The 22,674-nt window shown below is 34.1% G+C and overlaps 3 protein-coding genes across 3 annotated transcripts in view; all 3 read right to left on the reverse strand.

Moving 5' to 3' along the window:
• LOC123246342 (zinc finger protein 271-like) overlaps window positions 1-22,674 on the reverse strand; it is a 498,115-nt gene that overhangs the window by 228,640 nt on the left and 246,801 nt on the right.
• LOC123244918 (olfactory receptor 2G3-like) lies at window positions 11,211-12,146 on the reverse strand. Its single transcript, XM_044673579.1, has one exon. The coding sequence runs from the start codon at window positions 12,144-12,146 to the stop codon at window positions 11,211-11,213; it is 936 nt and encodes a 311-aa protein (XP_044529514.1).
• Window positions 20,493-20,813, reverse strand: LOC123244937 (non-histone chromosomal protein HMG-14-like). Its single transcript, XM_044673599.1, has one exon. It carries the CDS (start codon window positions 20,799-20,801, stop codon window positions 20,493-20,495), a length of 309 nt encoding a protein of 102 aa, XP_044529534.1. The 5' UTR covers window positions 20,802-20,813.

Here is a 22,674-nt window from a genome sequence, read left to right on the forward strand (position 1 = left end):
GTGTACCCTTACTAATTATTATTTTTATTGTATTATGATCTGAAAAGGTTGCTTTTATTATTTCTGCTCTTTCACTTGTTTGCCATGTTTCTATGCCCTATTACATGGTCAATATTTGTGAATGTACCATATGCTGCTGAAAAAGGTATATTCCTTTTTGTCTCTATTTTTCTTGTTTCTCCTTCAGAAATTTCCCACTTTTCTTGCCAAGATTCTTCTATCTTCTATCATTTGATTCATCTCTCAATTTTAAGCTCTTCAAGAGCTTGTGACCAATTTCATTTTTTGGGAAGATTTTGATGTGTTTACTTGTTTGTCATCCTCTGCTGTCTCCTCTGTAGTCTGTTTTTTTTCTCCATAAAAATTATCCAGGGTCAATGCCTTTCTTATTATTTTTGGTGGTTGAAGATTGTATTTCTTGGGCATTGCTGGCCATTGCTATATTGGTTTTTTCTTCCCTTCCTAGCCAGAAATCTGAGTGAAGAGGACAGGCTCTGTGTATTGAACTACAGAGCAGTTTTTGCCTGAGACTATTTTTCGAGCCTCTGTGGCTTCTACTGTGTGCCACCCCTCTCTGCACTATCTCTTTGCCCAAGGTCTGAGTTCCTCAGCCTCCTTGGGTCCCAAGTCTAACTGCTTTCAGGGGTAAGTCTGTGATGTTCTTAGCCAGCTCCCAAGAACCTAGAGATTGCCCCACTCTCACTCTGATTCTGGCATGCTAGCTCTGACTCTGGCATGGTAGGTGGAGTGAGTGGGGGTGAGGGGGTGATCAGCTCAAGTTTTGGTGGGAGCTATTTCACCCCCTTATAGCATGGAAATGCCCAAATTCCAACTACCTTCAATGCTGTGCCCTACTGTTGTGCCCCTTTGTTCATCTGGACTTAGTTTTTTGACCTTTTGAAGGACTCTATATCGGTTGGTGGTGAGGAAAGGAAGAACCCTGCCTCTACACTGTAGCCATCTTAACCCAGAAGTCTAGGGAACCAAATGATCATTTTTTAACTCTAATCATCAATAACTAGTTCCATGTACTCAAGTATTTTACTTCTTTCCCCTCATATAGACTATGAAAAGGTTGGAATAAAGGGATGCCTAAAGTTCATTTGGGCCCTAACATTCTATAATACCATCATTCAAGGATATGGCATATCTGATAATGTTTGAGCATCAATGGAGTAGTATGGAATTTAATTGAGATAACATCAAAGAATAGGAAATAGGAGACTGTGGAATCAAAAATACCCTTCCATGCAAAAGCTATGTAAGCGTGTTATAGTGATAATAGGACTCTTGATACTACTATGCTTCTAGGGGATATTGGTTAGGGAAGTTGTATAAAGATACAGTATTCCCTAGGTAGCTGGTGACTGGGGCCACCCATTCAGTCACCTTTGCTGGATAATATATTGCCCTATTCTCAATAACAGTGCCCAGGCAGGATCCTTAATGGTCTGGTGGATGGGTAACCCTTTCAGGTCCCAGCTGGGTTGGATTAATTAATAATATTGGGCTCTAATTAGCCTTGGATCAAGTTTTCATCTGACTGCTTTGCTACCTCCCCAAGGGTCATGATGTAATGACCACTCAGGAAGGTACTTAATGAAACTTTATCTATTGATCTTAAATAGGGAAAGGAATAATCAGTAACAGATTGGGGATAGGAGACCCTGTCACACTAATACCTATGATCAATAATCCCTCAGGACTGTAGGCTGTTGTTTCAGTAAAGCTGGAGCTATTGTTTTTTCTTTTCTTTTCTTTTCTTTTTTTAAACTCTTAACTTCTGTGTATTGGCTCCTTGGTGGAAGAGTGGCAAGGGTGGGCAATGGGGGTCAAGTGACTTGCCCAGGGTCACACATCTTGGAAGTGTCTGAGGCCAGATTGGAACCTAGGACCTCCCATCTCTAGGCCTGACTCTCAATCCACTGAGCTACCCAGCTGCCCCTAGAGGTATTGTTTTTCACACTCCTCTGGTTCAGTTTGGCCATTGCCAAAAAAAACCCAGAGATCAGCAATCTGCTCGGTTGCTACAGATTTCTCTCAGCTTCCTTATTACCAGGTTGTGATATGTCAGCCTGCACAGCCTTCAAGAAATAACGACCCTTAAGAAAATCCACCCTCTTCTTCTTATAACTCCCTCCTCCTGGTTCCCACCCAGGGTCCAGAGAACTAAATAGCTATGATGATTCAGATGCCTAAAGATCTAGGGAGGTTCAAGGAGAACCAATGACCCATGGTTAAGGATCCACAGATCAATCCTCCAAGACCCAAGATCAAAAATCAATAGTCAAAGCTCAAAGACCAAAGACCCCTCCCAGATGACTGTTAGGGGTATTTATACCCTCAGGCCAACCCCCCTTTTCCTGTCCTCACAGCCTCTGGGAACATTCCAGAGTCTCCAACTGTCTTCAACTGTCAATCAGGGTGAGACTAACAATTCTCAGAGTTTGAATATAACAAATGTAATAGTGATTTCATAAGTAGTAGAAAGAATGGATATAAAAGAAATAAAAACCAGCTAGTCTTAGAAGATTGAACTTAGTAGAAATGAGGGGAAAGAATATACACATATATGTTTTTAACTAGACTTGTGATTTCTTCAATGTATGGAGTTCCTGGTAAAGAACTTCTTTTACCAATTCATGTTGGCACTTTTTCTGCAGCTTACAGTCATAGACATTATGGCACTAAGAACATATGCGACTTGAATAGAATCACACAACAAGTATATGTCAGAGGTGGTACTTTAACTCAATTCTTCCTAATTTCAAGACCAACACACTATTACCTATCTATGGCTACCCTACCTGACATAATATAAAATGAAAAATTATATGTAGAAGGAATTTTCAATACTTGTTTTCTGCCTCTTGGTTGTGGAAGGTTGTGGAAAGGCAAATTAAAAATTAATTGTAAACTAAATAATCTAATTTTTCAAAACTGGTGGGTCAAAGAACCAATCATAGAAAAAAATCACTGAATTCATTGAAGAGAATGACAATGAGGAGACAACATTTCAAAATTCATGGGATATAGCTAGGGCAGTAAGTACTCAGGGGAATATTTATATCCCTGAGTACTCACTTCAATAAAATAGAGAAAAAGAACAATAAATTGGACATGAAACTAAAAATCTAAAAAAAATTAAAAATCTTGGTTAAAGACTAACTTGGAAATCCTAAAAATCTAAGGAGAAATTAATAAAACAGAAAGTAAAAGGACTATTAAACTAATAAATAAGAGTAGGAGGTGGTTCTATGGGGGAAAAAACAAATAAAATAAATAGATCATTGGGTAATTTGATTAAAAAAAAAGAAAGTATAAAATCAAGTTACCACTTTCAAAAACGAAAAGGGTGATTTCACCTCTAAGGAAGAAGAAACTAAAGCAATTATTAGGAGCTATTTTGCCTGATTATATAACAACAAATCCAATAATCTAGGTGAAATGGATGAATATTTACAAAAATACAAATTGCCTAGATTAACAAAAGAGGAAATAGAATACTTAAATAACTCCATCTCAGGAAAAGAAATTGTATAAGCCATCAATGAACTTCCCAGGAAAAAAATCCCCAGGGCCAGATGGATTCACAAGTAAATTCTATCAAACATTGAAAGAATAATTTATCCCAATACTGTACAAACTATTTGGAAAAATAAGCAAAGAAGGAGTCCTACCAGATTTTTTTATGACAAATATGATGCTGAAACCTAAGTTATGGAAGATCAAAATAAAGAGAAAAAAAATTACAGACCAATCTCCTTAATGAACATAGATGCAAAAACATTAAACAAAATAAAGAGTATTCTAGCAAAAGGACTACAGCAATATATCACAAGGACTATTCACTAAGACCAGGTGGGATTTATACCAGGAATGCAAGACTGGTTTAATATTAAGGAAACTATCAACATAATTGACCATATCAATAATCAAACTAACAGAAATCACATGATTATCTCAATAGATGCAGAAAAAGCCTATGACAAAATACAACACCTATTCCTATTAAAAAACACTAAAAAATGCCAGAAGAGTAGCAAGATTCCCATTATTACCACTATTATCTAATATTATACTAGAAATTCTAGCTGTATAACAATTAGAGAAGAAATAGAAATTGAAGGAATTATAGTAGGCAATGAGGAAATTAAACTATACTCTTTCCAAATGATATGATGATATGCTTAGAGAATCCTAGAATATCAATTAAAAAGCTAGTGGAAAAATTAATAACTTTAGCAAAGTTGCAGGATGTAAAATAAACCCACAAAAATCATCAGTATTTCTATATATTTCCAACAAAAAATCATCAGCAGAAGTTAGAAAGAGAAACTCCATTTAAAATTACTCTAGACAATAGATAATATTTAGGAATCAATTTGCCAAGACAAATGCAAGAATTACATGAACACAATTACAAAACATTTTTCTCAAAAATAAAATTAGATCTTAACTATTAGAAAAGCATTAATGACTCATGCATAGGCTGAGCTAATATAATAAAAATTGTGTAAAGGGAACCTCTTCCTCCCAGGGTCATGAACTTTCTTCTCATTCAACCCATCCCAGTAGAGTGGCTGGAATGCTCCAAACAGAGGTCACAGGTTAAGGGCCCTAGGAACATGACCTGGACTAAGTGTTACAAGTCTGGGTCAGAGAGTCTTTGATTGGTTCCTGAGATGTGATAGACCAGCTCAGAGAAAGACAGGAAGGGACATGGAGAGGAAAAAGGAGTTAAAAATAATGAAAACTATAATAATAATAACTTGAAGGCTAGCTGGTTTGCTAAATTTAATAGTTAAAATTAGAACTTGTTTATACATATATTAGGCTGGCTGGTCAAATGTAATAAATGATAATCTAAATTTATATTGATCAGACTAAAGCTGGAGCCAAACTGTTACACAGATGGTGGAGTGAAGACCTGAGGTAGCTTACTAAATAATGCTTATTTATTCCTTCTTAGTAGTAGTTAGAGGAATAGGAAGAAGGAATAGGATTAGGAGATCTCTTATACAATCCCTAATAACTAATATTTCTTCTAAATAAAACAACCCCCAACTGTCCCTCAAAGGATTTTTTCTTTGTCTAGGAAGTTAGATACTACATTCACTATAGTATCTGACTAAAATTATAATCTAATTTACTAAGCCTATTTCCAAAATGATGAACCTTAAATATATATATGCATATATGTATATAATAACTCCTAAAGTAGATTATATAATCTTGAGAGAGAGTTTGAAGCAAACTTCCCTCTTTCTGTTCTCAAAAGATTCTGCTCTCTGTCAGGTTTTATAGACAATCTCTCTGCTGCCCCCTGTGGTGCTCAAGGGAAAAGCACTCAGTAAAATCTATTTAGTAGAAAGGTTTCTCTTCTTCAGTTTCTTAGTTTTCTTATATCTCTTCTTTTTATCTTCAAATACCACCAGCCGTATTTCAGACCCAGAGATAAAAAAGTCACCACTGTCCTCTCCAAGTGTCAGAGAAGAATGGCCACCAACTGACTTCTTCCCTAAGGTTTCTAGGAATTTTTTCCCAAGGGTCCACAGCAAATTCTCCTTCCCCTCACTACAAGGAAATGTGTCAAAATCTAAACCCCCTTACTTCTGAGCTAAGACCCTTGCTTCTATTTCAACTGAACCACCCCAAATAAATTCCTATTAAATTCCTATTCTAACATGGTCTGTTAGAATAGGAATTTATTTGGGGTGATGTTTATTTGGTGTGTGAGTTTTCTGGGGTTGATTCTTCTACTCCATTCAGCATAGGTGGCTTTGGTGGAAGACAACCTCGTGGGCTAGTAAGACTCTTGATTCCAAAGAAACTACCAATCCTCCAAGTGGAGATCGGAACCTTGTCAGGGAATGAGCTAAAATTCTATGGATCAGATTTTAGAGTGATAGGCTGTGAAATGATTTTCCCCTTCCTTTCTTCCTTATTTCTTTCTTATATTATATTAATATTAAATTAAATTGTTAAAAACTACTATCATCCTCATGACTTAAGAGTTAATTTTATAAATGGTGACCACAACATTTTTTATTAATATTATTTAACAAAACCAATTTCTAAATATTACATGTAGCATTTTAATTATTACATATTGAAATAAGTAACTAGAATATATCAGGGTGGTAATTGGATGTTAGTAGGTTCAAGGACTGGTTATTCAGGGCCAGTATCAGAAGATACAAAGGATCTGGAAATGCTAAAAGTATAAAGCTGACAGGATAACAAATACAGTTCAAGCAGGGTTAATTAACACAGGAATGGTTTGGTTTATTTAAGGGAAGGGAGGAGAAGGAAGGGAATTTGGATAATCTTATCTAAAGTAACTAACTAACCTTCCCCAACAAAACTACAATTACTCCTTCATGGGAAGTCTTCAGAGAGATGTTAGCTGCACTTTCCTTTAGGAAAAGTCCCAGTCCCTAATATAAATAATTCCACTAACTCAAATCCCTCCTTGAATGGTAATAGAGGTAATTAGGTTAAAAGCTAAGCGGGAACAGGGCTCAGGAAAAGGTTCTCAATGACAGGATGCCTTAGATCAGTGATGGGAAAACGTTTTAAAGAGAGGGTCAAAGGAAAGGAAATGCTCATCTGTTAGTCTGTTTCTAAGGTAACTCTTTTGAAGTTTCATTTTATTGTATCTTACTCATTGTATTCGTCAGATTAGGAATAATATCTCAGGGCCTGATAAAACATTTTAGGGGGCCTGCATCTGGCCTGCCAGCCCGTAGTTTGCCCATCACTGCCTTAGATGATTCAAGCAGCTCTGTTGATATATCTCTCAGTCAGAAGGAACAGAATAACCACAGGAACAGGTTGATAATAAGATGAAGCAGAAGGAAAGCCACAGGAAAGAATAGCCAAGCTCAGAAGGTCCACCCAAGGAGACAAGACTCAGACTCAACCTCCAGCTTCAACTGTCTATTAGAAGACAGTCCTGTCACTTCTCCAGAATTCCAGAACCTTTCCTGCCTCTGCCTTTTCAGCAGATCCTGATCATATGTTCAAATCCTTATAACAATATTACATTTATTTTCATTATGACACCTTAGGTTACATAGCTAATCAGCAACTAAACAATTTAAACCCAAATCTTCTGACTCCAAATCCAATATTCTTTCATTATTTGATACTTCCTCACAGTCCCATGAATTGTTCTCTGATGTTCCAATCTTGTCAATTCCAGAAGTGGGGATGGAAAAGGGGAGAGAAACAACATGAATCATACAACTTTGAGAAACTTATGTATACATTTCTTATTGGAATAAAATTAAGATAAAATTTAACTTAAAATAAAGACATTTCACTTGTGATGCTTACAAGGCACTAGAAAAGCATCTCCATGCTCTCTTGATTAGTAAAAGTTATTATTAGTAAAAAAATGTCAGGCCAGGCCCAGATCTAACTGTATTACACCCTAATTATCTGCCTCCCTACCCTCACATACATACATTTCCTGTGATTTTTAAAGACCAAAAGAGGCTTTTCTGTCTATCTCCTATTAGAATGGTCAATCTTTGAGTACAGCATCCATCTTAATTTTGGCATTTAAATCCCCACAATTTGCATGGTTCTTGGGATATATTAAGAGCTTAATAATTTATCATCTATTCATCCAATTGTAGACATCCAATATGAGGTAAATGCTGTGGCACTCAGGATCTACTGAAGATTTGATAGATAGATAGATAGATAGATAGATAGATAGATAGATAGATAGATATAGATATAAATATATATATATTTTTTAAAAAACCTGTGAATTATCAAGGTTACACTCTATCACAGGTTTTAAAAAATATATATCTATATATGTTTCTGAGGAAAATGACTCTAGCCCCCTATTTGCCAACCTCATTTTTACCTGATAGCAACATTAGCACATCCTTTGCCTAGTAAGATACAGTAATGGTCTGGATTCATTTTATGTTTGTTTTAAAGGAATATAATAGTATGGCTTTTAATCAAAATCTTCTTAATTCTCTTGAGCCCTCAACTCTCTAGTTACTTATAAAAAGAATTTCCTTGTCTATGTATCTACCTATGTCTATATCTCTGTCTTTTTAACTGACCCTTTCTATTTCTTTCACTTTCCCTTACTCTGTAGCTAAATATAATCATCCTCTCAGATACTTTTGAATAAATTAAATATAAATCAATAAAGCTTTGAGAGTTAATTACAGTTTTATCTTAATACCATATATTATAGACTAGGTGAATAATAATAAATAAAATATAGTCTGTAAAGAAATAGAGATATGCTTTAGAACGGTTACATACTTTCCTTGAATGGAAGATAATGGGGTCAAGAAAAAAGAAGAATATCATTTTTCTCCTTTTCCACAAATACAAACAGGTCTGTCCATCAGCAATAGGCAAACTATATGACATAATTACCACTATGCCTAAAATTATGCAACTAAAAAATAGTTGTAGAAGCAAAGGTAGTGATTGATCCTCCAGGAGCCCTTTCCATCTCCCCCTCTTCCATACAGTAGTAGAACACAGCCATTCTACTTTTCAAGTATGTTTCTTCAATCTCTATCTCCTGAACCCATCTGGATCTCATGTGCTAAGAAAAAGAAATTATCTTTCTTCAACATAGCCTCAGCCTTGAGGTTTCCTATGATCAGATAGGAGAAGTGCCAGAATCCTCTGTTCATTCACAGACATTGTCTTCAGTGACACACTTCACTTGACTATAAATACTTTAAAATTGGGGGGGCTTCTATTTGGGGAAGGAAGAATTGTAGGGGGAGTTGAGTAGTGATAGTGATTTAAGAAAAAAACAGAAAAAAAGATTAATGAGACATTTAAAATATAGAGAACAGAATAGAACTAAGTTCATAAGGAATAAAGACAAGAAAAGTAATTTTGTTACTATTCTGTTAAATTTCATATATACTTTTTAAATTTAAAAATTCATGTAACGTGTTCTTATGTAATCTTTCTCTAAATTTTCTTTCAATCATTAAGTATTACTATTGTTTGATATTTGTTGAGTTCATAATAAAATGAATTTTGTAAAGTATTCAGTAGCAAAAAAAATGTGGAAAACCCTGATGTTGAAAATTGGTCCACTAAGCCATTTCCTGGAAAGATTCAATTGAGTTCTTCCAAACCCAGGAAGCTACTCATATGTGACAGAGGCCCTTGGAAAGGAGTAGTATGCTTTATAACTTTCCAAAAGGAAATTCTTTCTAAAGATAAACTACAAACTCTCTTGTTGTATACTAAACCTATTTTCTCTTATTCAGTCATTAAAAAATTATGTAAAATTTCAATCATTATCATTGACATGAATATAAAGCTTACTCAGAAACAACATGGAATAGAGGGTAGAAAATTGACCTTGACATAAGGAAGACATCTGTTCAAGTTCCAACTATGAACCATACTAGCTGAGTGAACCTGAGCAAGTCTCCATTCTCTAGGCAAATTTTTTTCAACTAAAAGATATATGAAATCTACAAAATTGCACTAATAAAGGAAATTTTTATCTATTAGTTCCTCACACCAATGAAAGCTCAGATCTAGTTTCAGCCCCCATATACTTAAAATTTATGAAGTTCTTTATATTCTTGGATCCAGAACCTTAAATATTAATTTTTGCTGTGATGAAAAAATTATGACATGAAAGCAGAAATAAAATTCATAGTTATTAAACCATACCAGAGAGAATGGAGCCCTCCTTACCCCAAAACGAGTTGAGAAGAAAAAAGATGAAGAATTAATTAATTAATAAAAATTAATGAATCCCTAGTAGCAGTACCCTGGGGAACAGCGTGCTATTTCATGTCTTAGGATAGCAGAGGATAGCTAAGTGAGGCACTGAAGTGGCTGTTAGAACAAGGAACAATAATAATCACAGAGAGAATAAATTCAATCCCATCACAAACAATGATGGCCAAGGTGGTAAAAGCCTTCCCCAGCCGTGGTAGTCATAACATCCATAAATAACTAGTTTGGATACTTTCCTTGATTAGTTATTGACTCAAAAAATATGTCCAAGTGATCATTCAGATCATGCATATAAACATTTAGACATATAATTGTAATAATTCAATGTCTTTCTATAACAAAATATATTTGTCAATAGAGATCATATTTTCTTTCTCCTTTTGTATTTTGTATTCATAGCAGTAGTTATCGCATTGTTGTAATAGCAGCTCACATTCATATATCATTTTAAGATGTATAAAGCACTTTACTTGCAATAATTGTATGAGATAGATGATGCAAATATTATTACCTTTATTGTTTAAATGAAGAACTTGAGATGATCTCAGTTTCACATACTTACTCAAATTAATTGAGTAAGTAGCAGAGCTGGCTTACAAACACAAGTTCATGCACTTTAAATCCAGTGCTTTTAACAACGTATAAGATCACCTCCTATGATAAATACTTAGTAAACATTTATTGAACTCACACATTGGATTTAGACTTCAATAAAGCTAAAGACACATATACTATGAAAATCATAGAAATCTATCAGGTGCAAAGTTAGCCCTCAAATGAAGTCAATTCCATAATAGCTTTTCTAGATTTTGTTTCCCTGGTGCCTAATACAAGACCTTGAGCATATTGCATGTTTAATAAATGTTTCTTAAATAGAATTGAATCTAAGAGAACAGTTGAGAATCATTGTATCTAGACATAAGCTTATACAAATGCAAGGGTAAAAGGATGAATTAAATTGAATAGACATTTCATATTGGGTTTACTTGAAAAAGCAATGATTGCACTTAGAAATTTTTCATCATTCCAGATGAATCATGAAACATAGTCATGATTATGAGGACTACTGACTATAACAATAACTCTGGATCTCAAATAAAGAAAAGAAAGTAATCAATCTTTAGTGTACATGAGAACCAACAATCCCATTGAATCAAAGTATATTGACCACTTGTCTTGGAAACATGTAATGTTTTTATGGTTTTTTTCCCTCCCCAAAAAAATGTTTTTCACAAAACATGTGATCTTACATATTTTGATAATGATTTATTAGAATGATGTTTCAGAAGGAATTTCTTTACTTGTAAACTTCCAAAAACATAGAATCTGTTTTTGTGTTTTGGAAAGGTTAAAGAAGATCTTATACAAGGAGAAGGAAGTTAATGTTTTAAGTTCTAATTCAGTTGCAGGATTCTAAGCATCTATCATCCATGATTATATGTGTGCCCTTACTTTGTATCTTTTCCTAAAAGCCTTATCAGTGCCTCTTTCATATCTTTGTTCCTCAAAGTATAAATAAGAGGATTGAGAGTAGGAGTCACCACAGTGTACAAAAGTGTGATGAATTTGCCCTGCCTGTGAGCATAAGAGCTACTGGGTTGAATATAAACAGCTGTGCTTGGCCCATAGAAGAGGGACACCACCAAAAGATGTGATCCACAGGTTTTCAAGGCTTTATACCAAGCTTGGGTTGACCTGATTCTCATCACTTCCTGAGCAATGAGTGCATAAGAAATTAAAATCAGCCCCAGAGGCAGGAGGAGCAAAACCAAGGATGCTATAAAAAGCTGTATTTCATTGGCATGAATATCTACACATGCCAACTTGATCATGGCAGGAACTTCACATATAAAGTGGTAAAGCCTTCTGTGCCCACAGAGAGGCAACTGAAGAGTGATGGTGCCCTGAATTAATGTGTTGCCCAACCCACTCACCCATGCAACTCCTGCAAGGGTCTGACATAGTCTTGGGTTCATGAAAGTTGCATAGTGGAGTGGTCTACAGACTGCAGCATACCGATCAAATGCCATGACGGCCAGAAGAACACATTCAGTAGAGCCCAGGGCCAGAGAGACATAGAGTTGGATGGCACAACCTATGTGAGTGATAGTCTTGGCTGGTCCCCTCAGGTTCCACAGCAGCTGAGGAACAATACTTGTGGTGAAGCAGAGGTCAATGAGGGAAAGGTTGGTGAGGAAGTAATACATTGGTGTGTGGAGTTTGGGATCCAGACGAGATACCAGGATGATAGCAGTGTTGCCTACCAGAGTCAGAAGGTAGGAGATTAAAACAACAATGAAGAGGATCTTCTCTATCTGAGGCTGGTCTGAAAAACCAACTAAGATGAAGTCATCTCCTATGCTGTCATTAATCATCCCCATCATCATGTTCAAGTGCAGAAGAAAACAAGGCTCTGAAGAGAAGTGATCATGGTTTTCATTGACAGTAAAAGCAACCTTGAAAGAGAACTATCAATATGTTATATTTGAGAGATATATTCAGTGGTACTGGTTGAGAATTAAGAAAATCACTACAAAAGGCCTAATAAAATTAATGAGTGATGTACAAATAAAGATTAGAGAGTCAATTCAAATTTTATTCACCCTGGAAACTTTCAGAACATCTTTCTATTTCCTCCCTATCTCATTTTTTCCAATCAGAAATCATTCAAAAGGTTAACATGGAAAGGAAGTAGATAGGATCCACATACTTTTTGTATAATTTTTAGCAGTTCCTGGTCTTATTGAGAAAAAATTAATGATATTTTCTATATCACTGATCATATATTTTTCCCTTTTTTTAGGCAACATCAGAAGATAGCATTCTGATGAAAGGTAAAATAATGAATAATTTATAATATTTATTTACATAATACTCCATAGAAATTTTTTTATCAAGATGTTTTAGACATTTTTCCTTCTTGGGTTACATAAGTGCTTAAGAAAAATATGAAAAAATAATCCTCTATATAAACATCAACATTATCAAAGATTCTCAAAATCTATAACACCAGGGATAATTTTTTTCTAATAATACTTTGATAACTTAATTTCAAGAAAAGCATTAAACACAAAGGCATATTTGTGAAAAAAGTATTTGCCAATACCATAGAAGACATCAATCACAAAATCCAAGTCAAATACAGATTCCCTAGGAATTTTGAGGTTCTCATGTTCACAGATGACAATGCATCAGGCCTTAAAATACTGCAGAGTCTACTGGACAACATCCATTACCATTCAAAAGTATTTGATCCAACCATCTACATAGAGACTAGAGATAATGCTATTAATTTTTAAAGAAGGAATAAGATCCTGAGAAGTTATCACTTAACTATCATCCAGGAGAGGCCCATATGGAGAATGGAAGGTTTACTTACATTCTGAAGAAACTATTAACTGTGATGGTTGGGAGGATATTGTTTGAGAAAAGAGAAAAAGAACTAAGAGAGCTCTTTTCCTAAGAGATGGAGTGATTTAAATATTAATAGAAATTCTCTAAAATGTACTTTGTTCAAATCTTATCTTGTGAAGAAAAAATATGTAGAGAATTCTTGAATCTTTAAATATCAACCTATCAGAATTGAACTATGGGGCTTTGTTTCCAAAAGTGAAAAAGAAATGCCAAGTTATAAGGATGGTTAGAAATTACTCTGATGTTCCACTCAAGCAAAATGGCGAATAATTATTTATTTTCTTCTTTATTAACTTTTACATTGTTGGGAATTCAGTAATCTAATGTCTGGAAGTTTGGTGAATTTGATATTAAAAGAGATGAATAAAAGATTTTGAGAAAATAAGTTTATTGGGATTATGTATTAATATTTTAAGTGAATGTGTCTCCTAACTAATTAATTAATGAAAAATTATCATTTTATAAATTCATGAGGCAATATCAGAAAATATCCTCTGATTGCCATAGAACCCAAGATAAAAATTAATAATGCAAAAAGTTCAGTTCTATAAAAGCCTAAATTTTGGAGATTTGATGTTATTAACTAGTCACATAGCCTTCATAACTCTCTACCTACATTATAAATGCTATACACACATGCATACACACACTAACACAAAACTGTCACTCATTCTTTGTATCTTCTGTATCCCTGGTGAATAGACACATATTTGAATTACGGGAATTCCTCAAACTCTTTGTATTAAAGAGATGTCTTGGGGGGGAAGTTCAGTCTAATCTCTTTATTTCTAGTTCCTTTTTCTCTTGTATGGTGATAGATAGATAGATAGATAGATAGATAGATAGATAGACAGACAGATATAGATGGATGCCAATATATGGATGCACATTATATGTGTGTGTATCTGTGTGTATATATATATGTATATATATACATATATATATGCCTGTGTCAATTGTGTGTGTGTATATATATATATACATATATACATATATATATGTGAAAGTACACAGATATGCATATGGTTACCCAAGGTTTGGTTATATTGGTTATATGTTAAATACCTATAGGCAAACAAGGAACCATTATAGGTACAATTATAGGTGCTGGGAATATAAATAAAAGCAAAAAAAAAAATGGTCTCTGCCCTCAAGAAACTTACAAACTAATGGGGTAAGTCAAGACACAAAAAAGAGCCAAAAATTAGAATGAGTTTAGAGAAGAGGAAATTATGCATGCCAGGCTATGGTGCTGAAGTGTGGCAAGTTAGAAGTAGAGCTAGGAGGAGACTAAAGATTAGCAATCATGGGCCTCTTTTCAAAATGGAGGACCTAACAGAAAGGGACTAGCATGACAGAAAGATGTTTCAAATTGAGAACGTTGTAGGGGCAAGTAGAAATTCCAGGGTTAGGAGGTCCCAGGTGCTGAAATGGCAGCTGAGGCATGATGAAAAAATATAGAAAATTGTACTTCTATCCAGATCTCAGAGGAGAATGATTGTTGTCCATTCATGCCCCTACCAAAATGGAAGCCCTGGAAACAATTCACCAATAAGAAAATAGTTTTTCCATGATTATATTTGTATGGATGGATCTTTTTGTAGAATTATGTTATATTATGTTGCATATTGCATTGTCAAGTAATATACCATTTTAAGCTGACAACAAATAAAATGAATGATATTTATAAAAGCATAAATATCAAGGATTTCAGAATAAGAAATAGAAAAATAAATTAAATAATCTCAGAAAAAGAAATTGAGTCTCAAGTAAATAATAAAAGGGGGAAATGGAAAACAATGGTTTTGCAAATTAATTTCATGAGACATTCAAAGAATGAATAACTATATCACAAAAAATTTGAAACAATAGCAGACATCCTACCAAATTAATGATCCATATATTTTCTTGATTTCTAAACTAGGGAGAGACAAAACAGAAAAAAAAATATATAGACAACTATTCCAGATGAATATCAATGCAAAAAATGAAATAAAATATTAGAAGAGATTATTATATATCAAAAGATTATACATTATTACCTGGTTGAATTTATGTCAATAATAAATGGTTAGTTCTATATTAGAAAACTATAAACATAATAAACTACACTAATTACAAGAACATTTTTAATCAATTAAAAATTTCGGATAAAAAACCCTAAGAGCCTAATAATATACTTTAATATGAATGTTATTTTTCTGAAATAAAAAGCAAGCATTCTATGTCACATTAAATTAGAAGCTTTTCTTACAATATCCATAGTAAAATAAGTTTGACTATAACCACTGCTATTATCATAGTGTTAGAAGTGCTAACTTTAACAATTAGACAAGAAAAGGTAATAAAAGGGAATAAGCATAAGTAAAAGAGATATAAAATTATTGCTTTTTGCAAGAAAACACAATGGTCTACTTGAAATTTTGAGAATTAGCCAAAAATCAATTGAAACAATACCTTCAGTTAAGTAGAAAGTTCAGTAAAAGTGTAGGATATTAAATAAACCCTCACAAATAAGTATTTTTATGTATTCACATTGAAATCTAGTAGAAATAGAAAGGAAGAAAAATTTAATTAAAAGTAGCTATCGGCTGTATAAAATATTTGGGAGATAATATAAGAACATGTCTACAAAGTTACTATACCAATATGACTGCAAAACATTCTTTTAAGGGATAAAGACAGACCTAGAAGATTTTTACTTTGTTGTACCATGCCACTGAAAAAAACGACAATGCTATCTTCCTTATTCAACACAATACCAAACTACTGAAGGATTTCTTTACAGAGCTAGGAAAAAAAATCAATTTAAAGGAGCAAAATGTCAAGAATATCAAGAAAAATAAGGGGAAAGGTGAAAAAGGAGGTAGTCTAGGAATACCAAATTTCAAATTGTACAACAGAGCAGTATAAATGATTTGGTGCTAGTTTTAAAAAAATTAAATGGTTGATCTATTAGCATAGATAAGGTACATAACATTTAGGAAATAAACAAGCACTGTATCATAGCAGTCAATTGGGATAAAGACCCCTATCTGACAAAACTTCTGGGAAAATTATAAAATAGTCTGCTAAAAATTAGAAAGAGATCAACATCTTTTATTACACATCAAAATAAATTCAAAATAGATACACGATTTAGACATTAAATTTGACAAACAGAAAGAGGATTAAAGAAGAAATAATCTTTCAAATCTGTGCGTAGATAAAAAAATTAATGACAAAACAAGAGATGGTAACAAAGAATAGAATATGGACAAAATTTTATTACATAAAATTAAAGAGTTCTGCATGATTACAAACTGGTAACTGGAAAAACTATTGGTAGTAATTTTCTCCAAATATCTAATATAAAAGTAATTATTTTAAACATATAAGAAGAAGAAATATCTGTCAGTGGATAAATGGTCAAATAGTACAAATACACAGTTCTCAAAGAAAGAAAACTATTAATAACCAGAAGATTTGATTCTATGAGGAATCAAAAGGCTAAGGAAGGGAGAAATAAATATGAGGACTGAGTATTTAAGAATAAAAGTGTAAATTGGAAAGTGGTGAAAATCAAGAAAGAGAACAGGAAAGAACTCTTTTTTTTAGAAAAAGATGCAGAAAATGGAAGGAAAAACTAACAAAAGAAATTAAAAAGGAAGTAATGAAAGAGGCATTTAATTAATTACTTAAGAGGTAAGAAGAAGGGAAGAATTGGATAACTAAATAAAATGAAGAAAAAGGAATTAGCAAGTTAAGTAAAACTAAAACTAGAGAAGAGGTGACAAACAGAAGGGAGTCTGTAAGATTGGCATTAGAGGAAGGGGTTTGGGAGACTGAAGAACTCCATATCCTGTGGATAACAATAGTTATCTTATATTAGATCAAAGAGAATGGTAGAGGGATAGGGAACAGAACAACATACTGCCCTCCACAAAACTCCATATAGATCTAGAAAATATACCAAGCTAGATCTTGATAGGAATATCCAGGAAAAGTCACAATAAGTTATTTGTCTATCATAGATTGGCACAATGAGATGAGATAGGTATACAGGGTTGGGGCAAAACCATGTCATATGCAAGCACTCTAACATCTCTAAGGAGGTACTATTCATCAGCACAGGAGAAGGTCTCAGAAGCCTATAAAAGCATTAGAACAGGGACAAGGCCAAACCAGCAGATTTACCCACCTACCATACAGTTCCAAGTAACAAATCCAGAGAGAACAGAGATATGTGCACAGGGGTGATATACCCAAATAGGGAAGAGAATGGTTACTTGATTGAAATTTAATGGAAGGATAAACTGAAGCAGATCTCTGTGCTAGATATCATTAATTATAAAAAGCATGCAACTTGATAATAAATGATAGGTCTAAAAGCCCTACAAGAGACCACAAATTGAGAGTGAAACAGAACAGAAATCATTACAGAGATGGAAGAACATGACTGAACGCATCAAAGGAAGCAGGCATACCACCTGCTTGTCAAGTGTATCATATCTTTCTATCTCTAATGAATGCTTTTATAAATTTATAGGTCCTAGCTATATCCTGAGGTCCCTGATAAGGGCAGACTTACTGGTCACTACATAATGAGCCTTAATTGTTAAAGGTGGAAAAAGATCAGGTTGTCCTAGCCAGGTTATTCTAGCTCCATGATGGTGAACCTTTGGCACGTGTGCCAAAAATGGCATGCATAGACCTTTCTGTGGGCACACACACTGTCCCTGGCAATAGTAAATAACTCTATTTTCTATATATTTTCTATATAACTAGTTTCTAGTAAATAACTATTCTTAGTTATTTAGGGACTCCAACAGAGCTGCTTCCTTCTCCCTCTCTACCACATCTCCCCAACCCTCTGCTTTTACTCCCTCCCCTGAATGAAGTATTCAGGCAACTTTCCTACTTTTCCCTTCCTCTGTCTGGAGTAAGGCAGCAGGGTTGGGGGGGGCACTCAGTCTCTGGTTGGGGAGGGCCTGGCATATAGTTTGGGGTGGGGCATGGCAGGTGGTCTCTAAAAGTTTACAAAAGGTTTGCCATCACTATTCTAGATTCTCAGAGACACCCTACAAAGCTTACAGAAAATACAGAGACAACATTTTATTAGAGTACTGAAAACTAAGTTTTTTCTTTAAATAGCAATAATAGTATCCCTGGTATGTCTTTTCAAAGAAGTGTGACTGAACTCATACCTCAGAGAAAAGGCATCAATTTTGATGGAACATTTTTACACTATAAAATCAAATATAAAATATAGGATCAAAAATTAATTCCTTCAATTGTCAGTGTAGCCAGAAAGGGGGGAGTTTAGAAACCAGTCTCATTTCCAGCATATAGCCATCTGGAAAGAAATAACCAGGGCAAGAATCCCAGACTAAAAGTGCATCTACTGTTCTATATTCTAAATCAAAAGAATTTGTCATTTGGTTGATAAGGGTTAAGTTCAATAGCAATCTTTTCTTTTTTAGATCCAAAACCAGGTCAGAAACTTGCTGATTTCAGACTGGGGGGTGGGTCAAAGAGATCACCTTTTGCTCTGGAATAGATCAGTTTGAGAGCACTGAAAGCATGCAGGCCCTTAACTTGTCCATGAGATGGATCCCAGAATTACACAACACTAGATACCCCAACTAAAGCAGGATGGAACAAACCCAGATCTTCCCTCCAGAAGTAGAGTAGCATCAAATCTGAAAATAGGAAGTAGACTGGAAGAATGTTGGGAAAAATAGAATCCCACCACAAAAAGCTTTAATGGCAGGGAAACTTAAGACACAAACTCCTAAGAAATGACCAAAATATCTACAAACAAAACCTCAGAGAAAAACAAAATTTGGACATAAGTTCAACTAGAAACATGAAATATATAAAACAAGAATTTTTAAAAGACTTTTTAAAAGTTTTTTTTCATAAATAAAAAGAGAATGCTTGCAAAAAATTGGAAAAGGAGTGAGAGCTTTTTTAAAAATAGAAATAAAAAGTAAACAAACCTAAAATAAGCATAACATAGCTATAAAAGTATCAATATTCTTGAGCCTGATGGATTCATAGAAAATTCTATAAATAGAATAATTAATGCTATTATTATATAAATTATTTTCAAAAATTGACAAAGAATGAACTCTACCAGACTCCTCTTATGAGACACAACTTTAATAACTCAACCAGAGAAAAATAAGGCAAAGGAAAACTATAGACCAGTGATGGTGAACCTTTTAGAGATGGAGTGCCAGGGGTCCCATCCCCATCCACCGCAGTCCAAGTGTCACCCTCCAGACTGAATGTCATGCCCCATTCCCTACCTCCCCCCACCAAACCCTCTCCTTCTTTACCCCAGAAGTGCTCCCATTGGACTGCTAGACAGAGGGGCAGGTGAAGTAAGGAATGTTTTCAGGCACATAGAGAGAGGGAGGGTTAACAGTTCCATCCAGAGTCCCTTTGGCTTTTTTTTTCTTTTATAATCAAGATTTTATTAGTTCTTGTTTGGTCATCAGTACATATACACTATAACTAATTTGTACATTTAAAAAATGCTAGAAAAAAATCTAAAAATCATGTAGTTGTAATTCTTTTCTAAACTGTTTTTCCAGTGACTTTCTTACTTTAAGTTTGAAGGTAACTCTCCCCAAAGAGGTTATCAAATACCAATATCCTAAATATAGATATGGAATTACATCTTTTACAAAGCAAAATTCCACTAATTCTGTATTTGATAAAATGACTTATTATACACATTTTCCAATCTTTTATAGTACATAAACCAAGTTACTGGAAAAAAATTGTACCACCACTACCAAAAAATGACAATGTCATAGATAGCACACAATTTTCAAAGGAAGATCCAACACCAAGGCACAGTTTTATTTAGGAAAAAATTGTACCAAAAGATAAGATGGAAAACAGATGACTTCAAATAAGATCTTTAAAATTCATGGTCAAAATTCTAAATGGCCACTTATGCTTCATTTAATGATGTAAAAACTGCTTGTGGAATGTTAAACCTATGCACAAGACAATGAACACCTTCCTAATCAACATCCTATTAATTTCTAGCCATATTAAAACAAAACAAAATACCAAACCAACAACCAGTACGTGATTTCACCTCTTTAAATAGGATTCTAAATAAAGTCACTTTAGATTGGCTTACATTTATCTAAATGTTTTAAAAAATTAATGCGATGAGGTGGGATTGCCTTCTTAAAAATGTGTTTCTAGAACTACTAAAAAACAGGCATTTACAAAATAGTTGATAAAAATATTCCTCTGAATTGTACAAGAAGGGAGGTAACAGGGACAACCGTCAAGAGACTTGGTATAAGATGTTATTCAGATTTGGTTTCTTTCTCTCCTGCTGAATCAGAGACTGGGACCTCTTCATTTTTAGTTTCTCCATTTTCTGCATTTAAGTCATCTTTATTCTCTTCTTGGTTAGTCACTTCTGCTTGTTTTCCTTTTGCTCCTTTTTTTCCTTTTGTGTGAACTTTTTTGTCCTCAGATTTATCCTTTCCTGTTGTCTTTTTGGGCTTAAGTTCAGCCTTTGCAAGGACTGGTTTAGCTGACAATCTTGCTGACCTCCTCTTGGGCTCCTCCCTTACTTCCCCTTCTGCAGAGTTGACCTTCCTCTTGGGCATCTTGGCTGCGAGTGGGGAATCTATTAGATCCCTCTCCTCAGACATGGGCGAGCACCAGTGCTAGCGACTTGGATCTGGGGTTGGAGGGTCATGGCTGGGAACCCTTCTTCTCAGACAGGGCTCCTGGGCCTCGACGCTCCTCCTCCCGCCACTGGGCTGCTAGGACCCTCAGCAGGAGCAGTCTCATCCCTCTGGCTTTCTAGTAATGAACTCGGGTAGGCAACTACAGGTGTGCCCACAGAGAGGGCTCTGCATGCCCTTTTTGGCACACATACCATAGGTTTGCCATTACTGCCATAGACTATAGACTCCTATCAATTCAAAAATTATAAGTAAAATCCTACCAGATTATTGTAATTCATCTATTTCATTATGACTAGGTTGAATTTATGCCAGAATTCAAGAATAGTTCAACATTAAAAAAACATTAAACTTATATTTTTAAAAACCCAAACCATATGATTATCTTAATAGATTCAGAAAAATTGTACTTTTGCAAAGTACAATACTCATTTATTATTATGTAAAATGTAATATAAAATATAATAATTATATATGAATATGCTAAAAAGTCCTATATAAATACCTACAGATACCTTTGTGGTTTAGTCATTTGAATAATGATCCCATTTGGGGTTTTCTTAGCAAAGATACTAGAATGATTTATCATTTTCTTCTACAGTTCATTTTACGATGAGACAATCAGGGTTAGGTGACTTGCCTAGTTTCTAAGACCATATTTTAACTCAGAAAGAAGAATTCTCATGACTCCAGGTTCAGCACTCTATCCACTGAACAACCTAGCTATCCAGCATAAGTATAGAGGACTATTTTTAATATCATAAAAAGCATCTATCTAAAACTAAAAGAGAACATACAATAAATAATAATAATAATAATAGAAGAATTTACATAGTGATTCAAGATTTGCCACTTTACATACATTAATTAGCTTACTCTAAAAACAGCCCTATGAAGTAAATGCTATTATTATCCCTATTTTAGAAATGAGGAAAATTAAATACAAGGAAGCTGTAGCTTGCACATTTAGGGAACATGTCTTGTATTCTCTCTACTGCATTATCTAACTGCCTGAAATTGGAATATCATTGAAGATTTCATAAAAATAAAGGAATAATTAAAAAAGAATCAAAAATAAAAGTTTAAAATTTTTTAAATAATTTTTAAAAGAGAAGTAAAGAAAATCTTTTATTATGAAGAATGGCTTTCAGAAAGGGGATACTGGGAGGGATGAGGGGAGAAATCTAGGTACTGTAAAAAGAAAAAATATCAATAAAATCTTACTTTAAAAGTGACCTTGAAAACTACATGAGGAAAACATTAAGAATCATCAGATACCCTGAGAAATACTACCAAATAATAAATTTAGATACAGTATTTTTTATTAATTTTTTTATTTTTAGAAAAATTTTCCATGGTTATATAATTCATGTTTTTACTTTACCCTTCACCCCCTCAAACTCCCCCCCACCCATAGCTAACTCAAATTTCCACTGGTTTTAACATGTGTGGTCAGTCAAGATTTATTTACATATTATTGATAGTTACATTGGTGTGGTCTTTTCGGGTCTACATCCCCAATCATGTCCTTAACAACCCAAGCGTTCAAGCAATTGTTTTTCTTCTGTGTTTCCTCTCCTGTTAGATACAGTATTGTAAGAAACCTTGCCCAAAATTACTGGAGAGTTCAAAGTAAAAAGAGAAAGAATCTACCAGTCAGCAACCAGAAGAAATCCCAAACTGAAATATCCAGAAATACTTTTATTAAAATCCAGAGCTTTCATGTAAATATATAATTTTCAATTCATAAAACATATAATAATAAAAGCTTCAAAATCACAGAAGACTAGGG

This window comes from Gracilinanus agilis, chromosome 4 (genome assembly GCF_016433145.1).
Source record: "Gracilinanus agilis isolate LMUSP501 chromosome 4, AgileGrace, whole genome shotgun sequence".
Lineage (NCBI taxonomy): Eukaryota > Metazoa > Chordata > Mammalia > Didelphimorphia > Didelphidae > Gracilinanus > Gracilinanus agilis.

Excerpts from the sequence above, each read along its gene's own strand:
- LOC123244918 (XM_044673579.1), bottom strand. The coding sequence starts at position 12,146 with ATGATGGGGATGATTAATGACAGCATAGGAGATGACTTCATCTTAGTT.
- LOC123244937 (XM_044673599.1), bottom strand. The coding sequence starts at position 20,801 with ATGCCCAAGAGGAAGGTCAACTCTGCAGAAGGGGAAGTAAGGGAGGAG.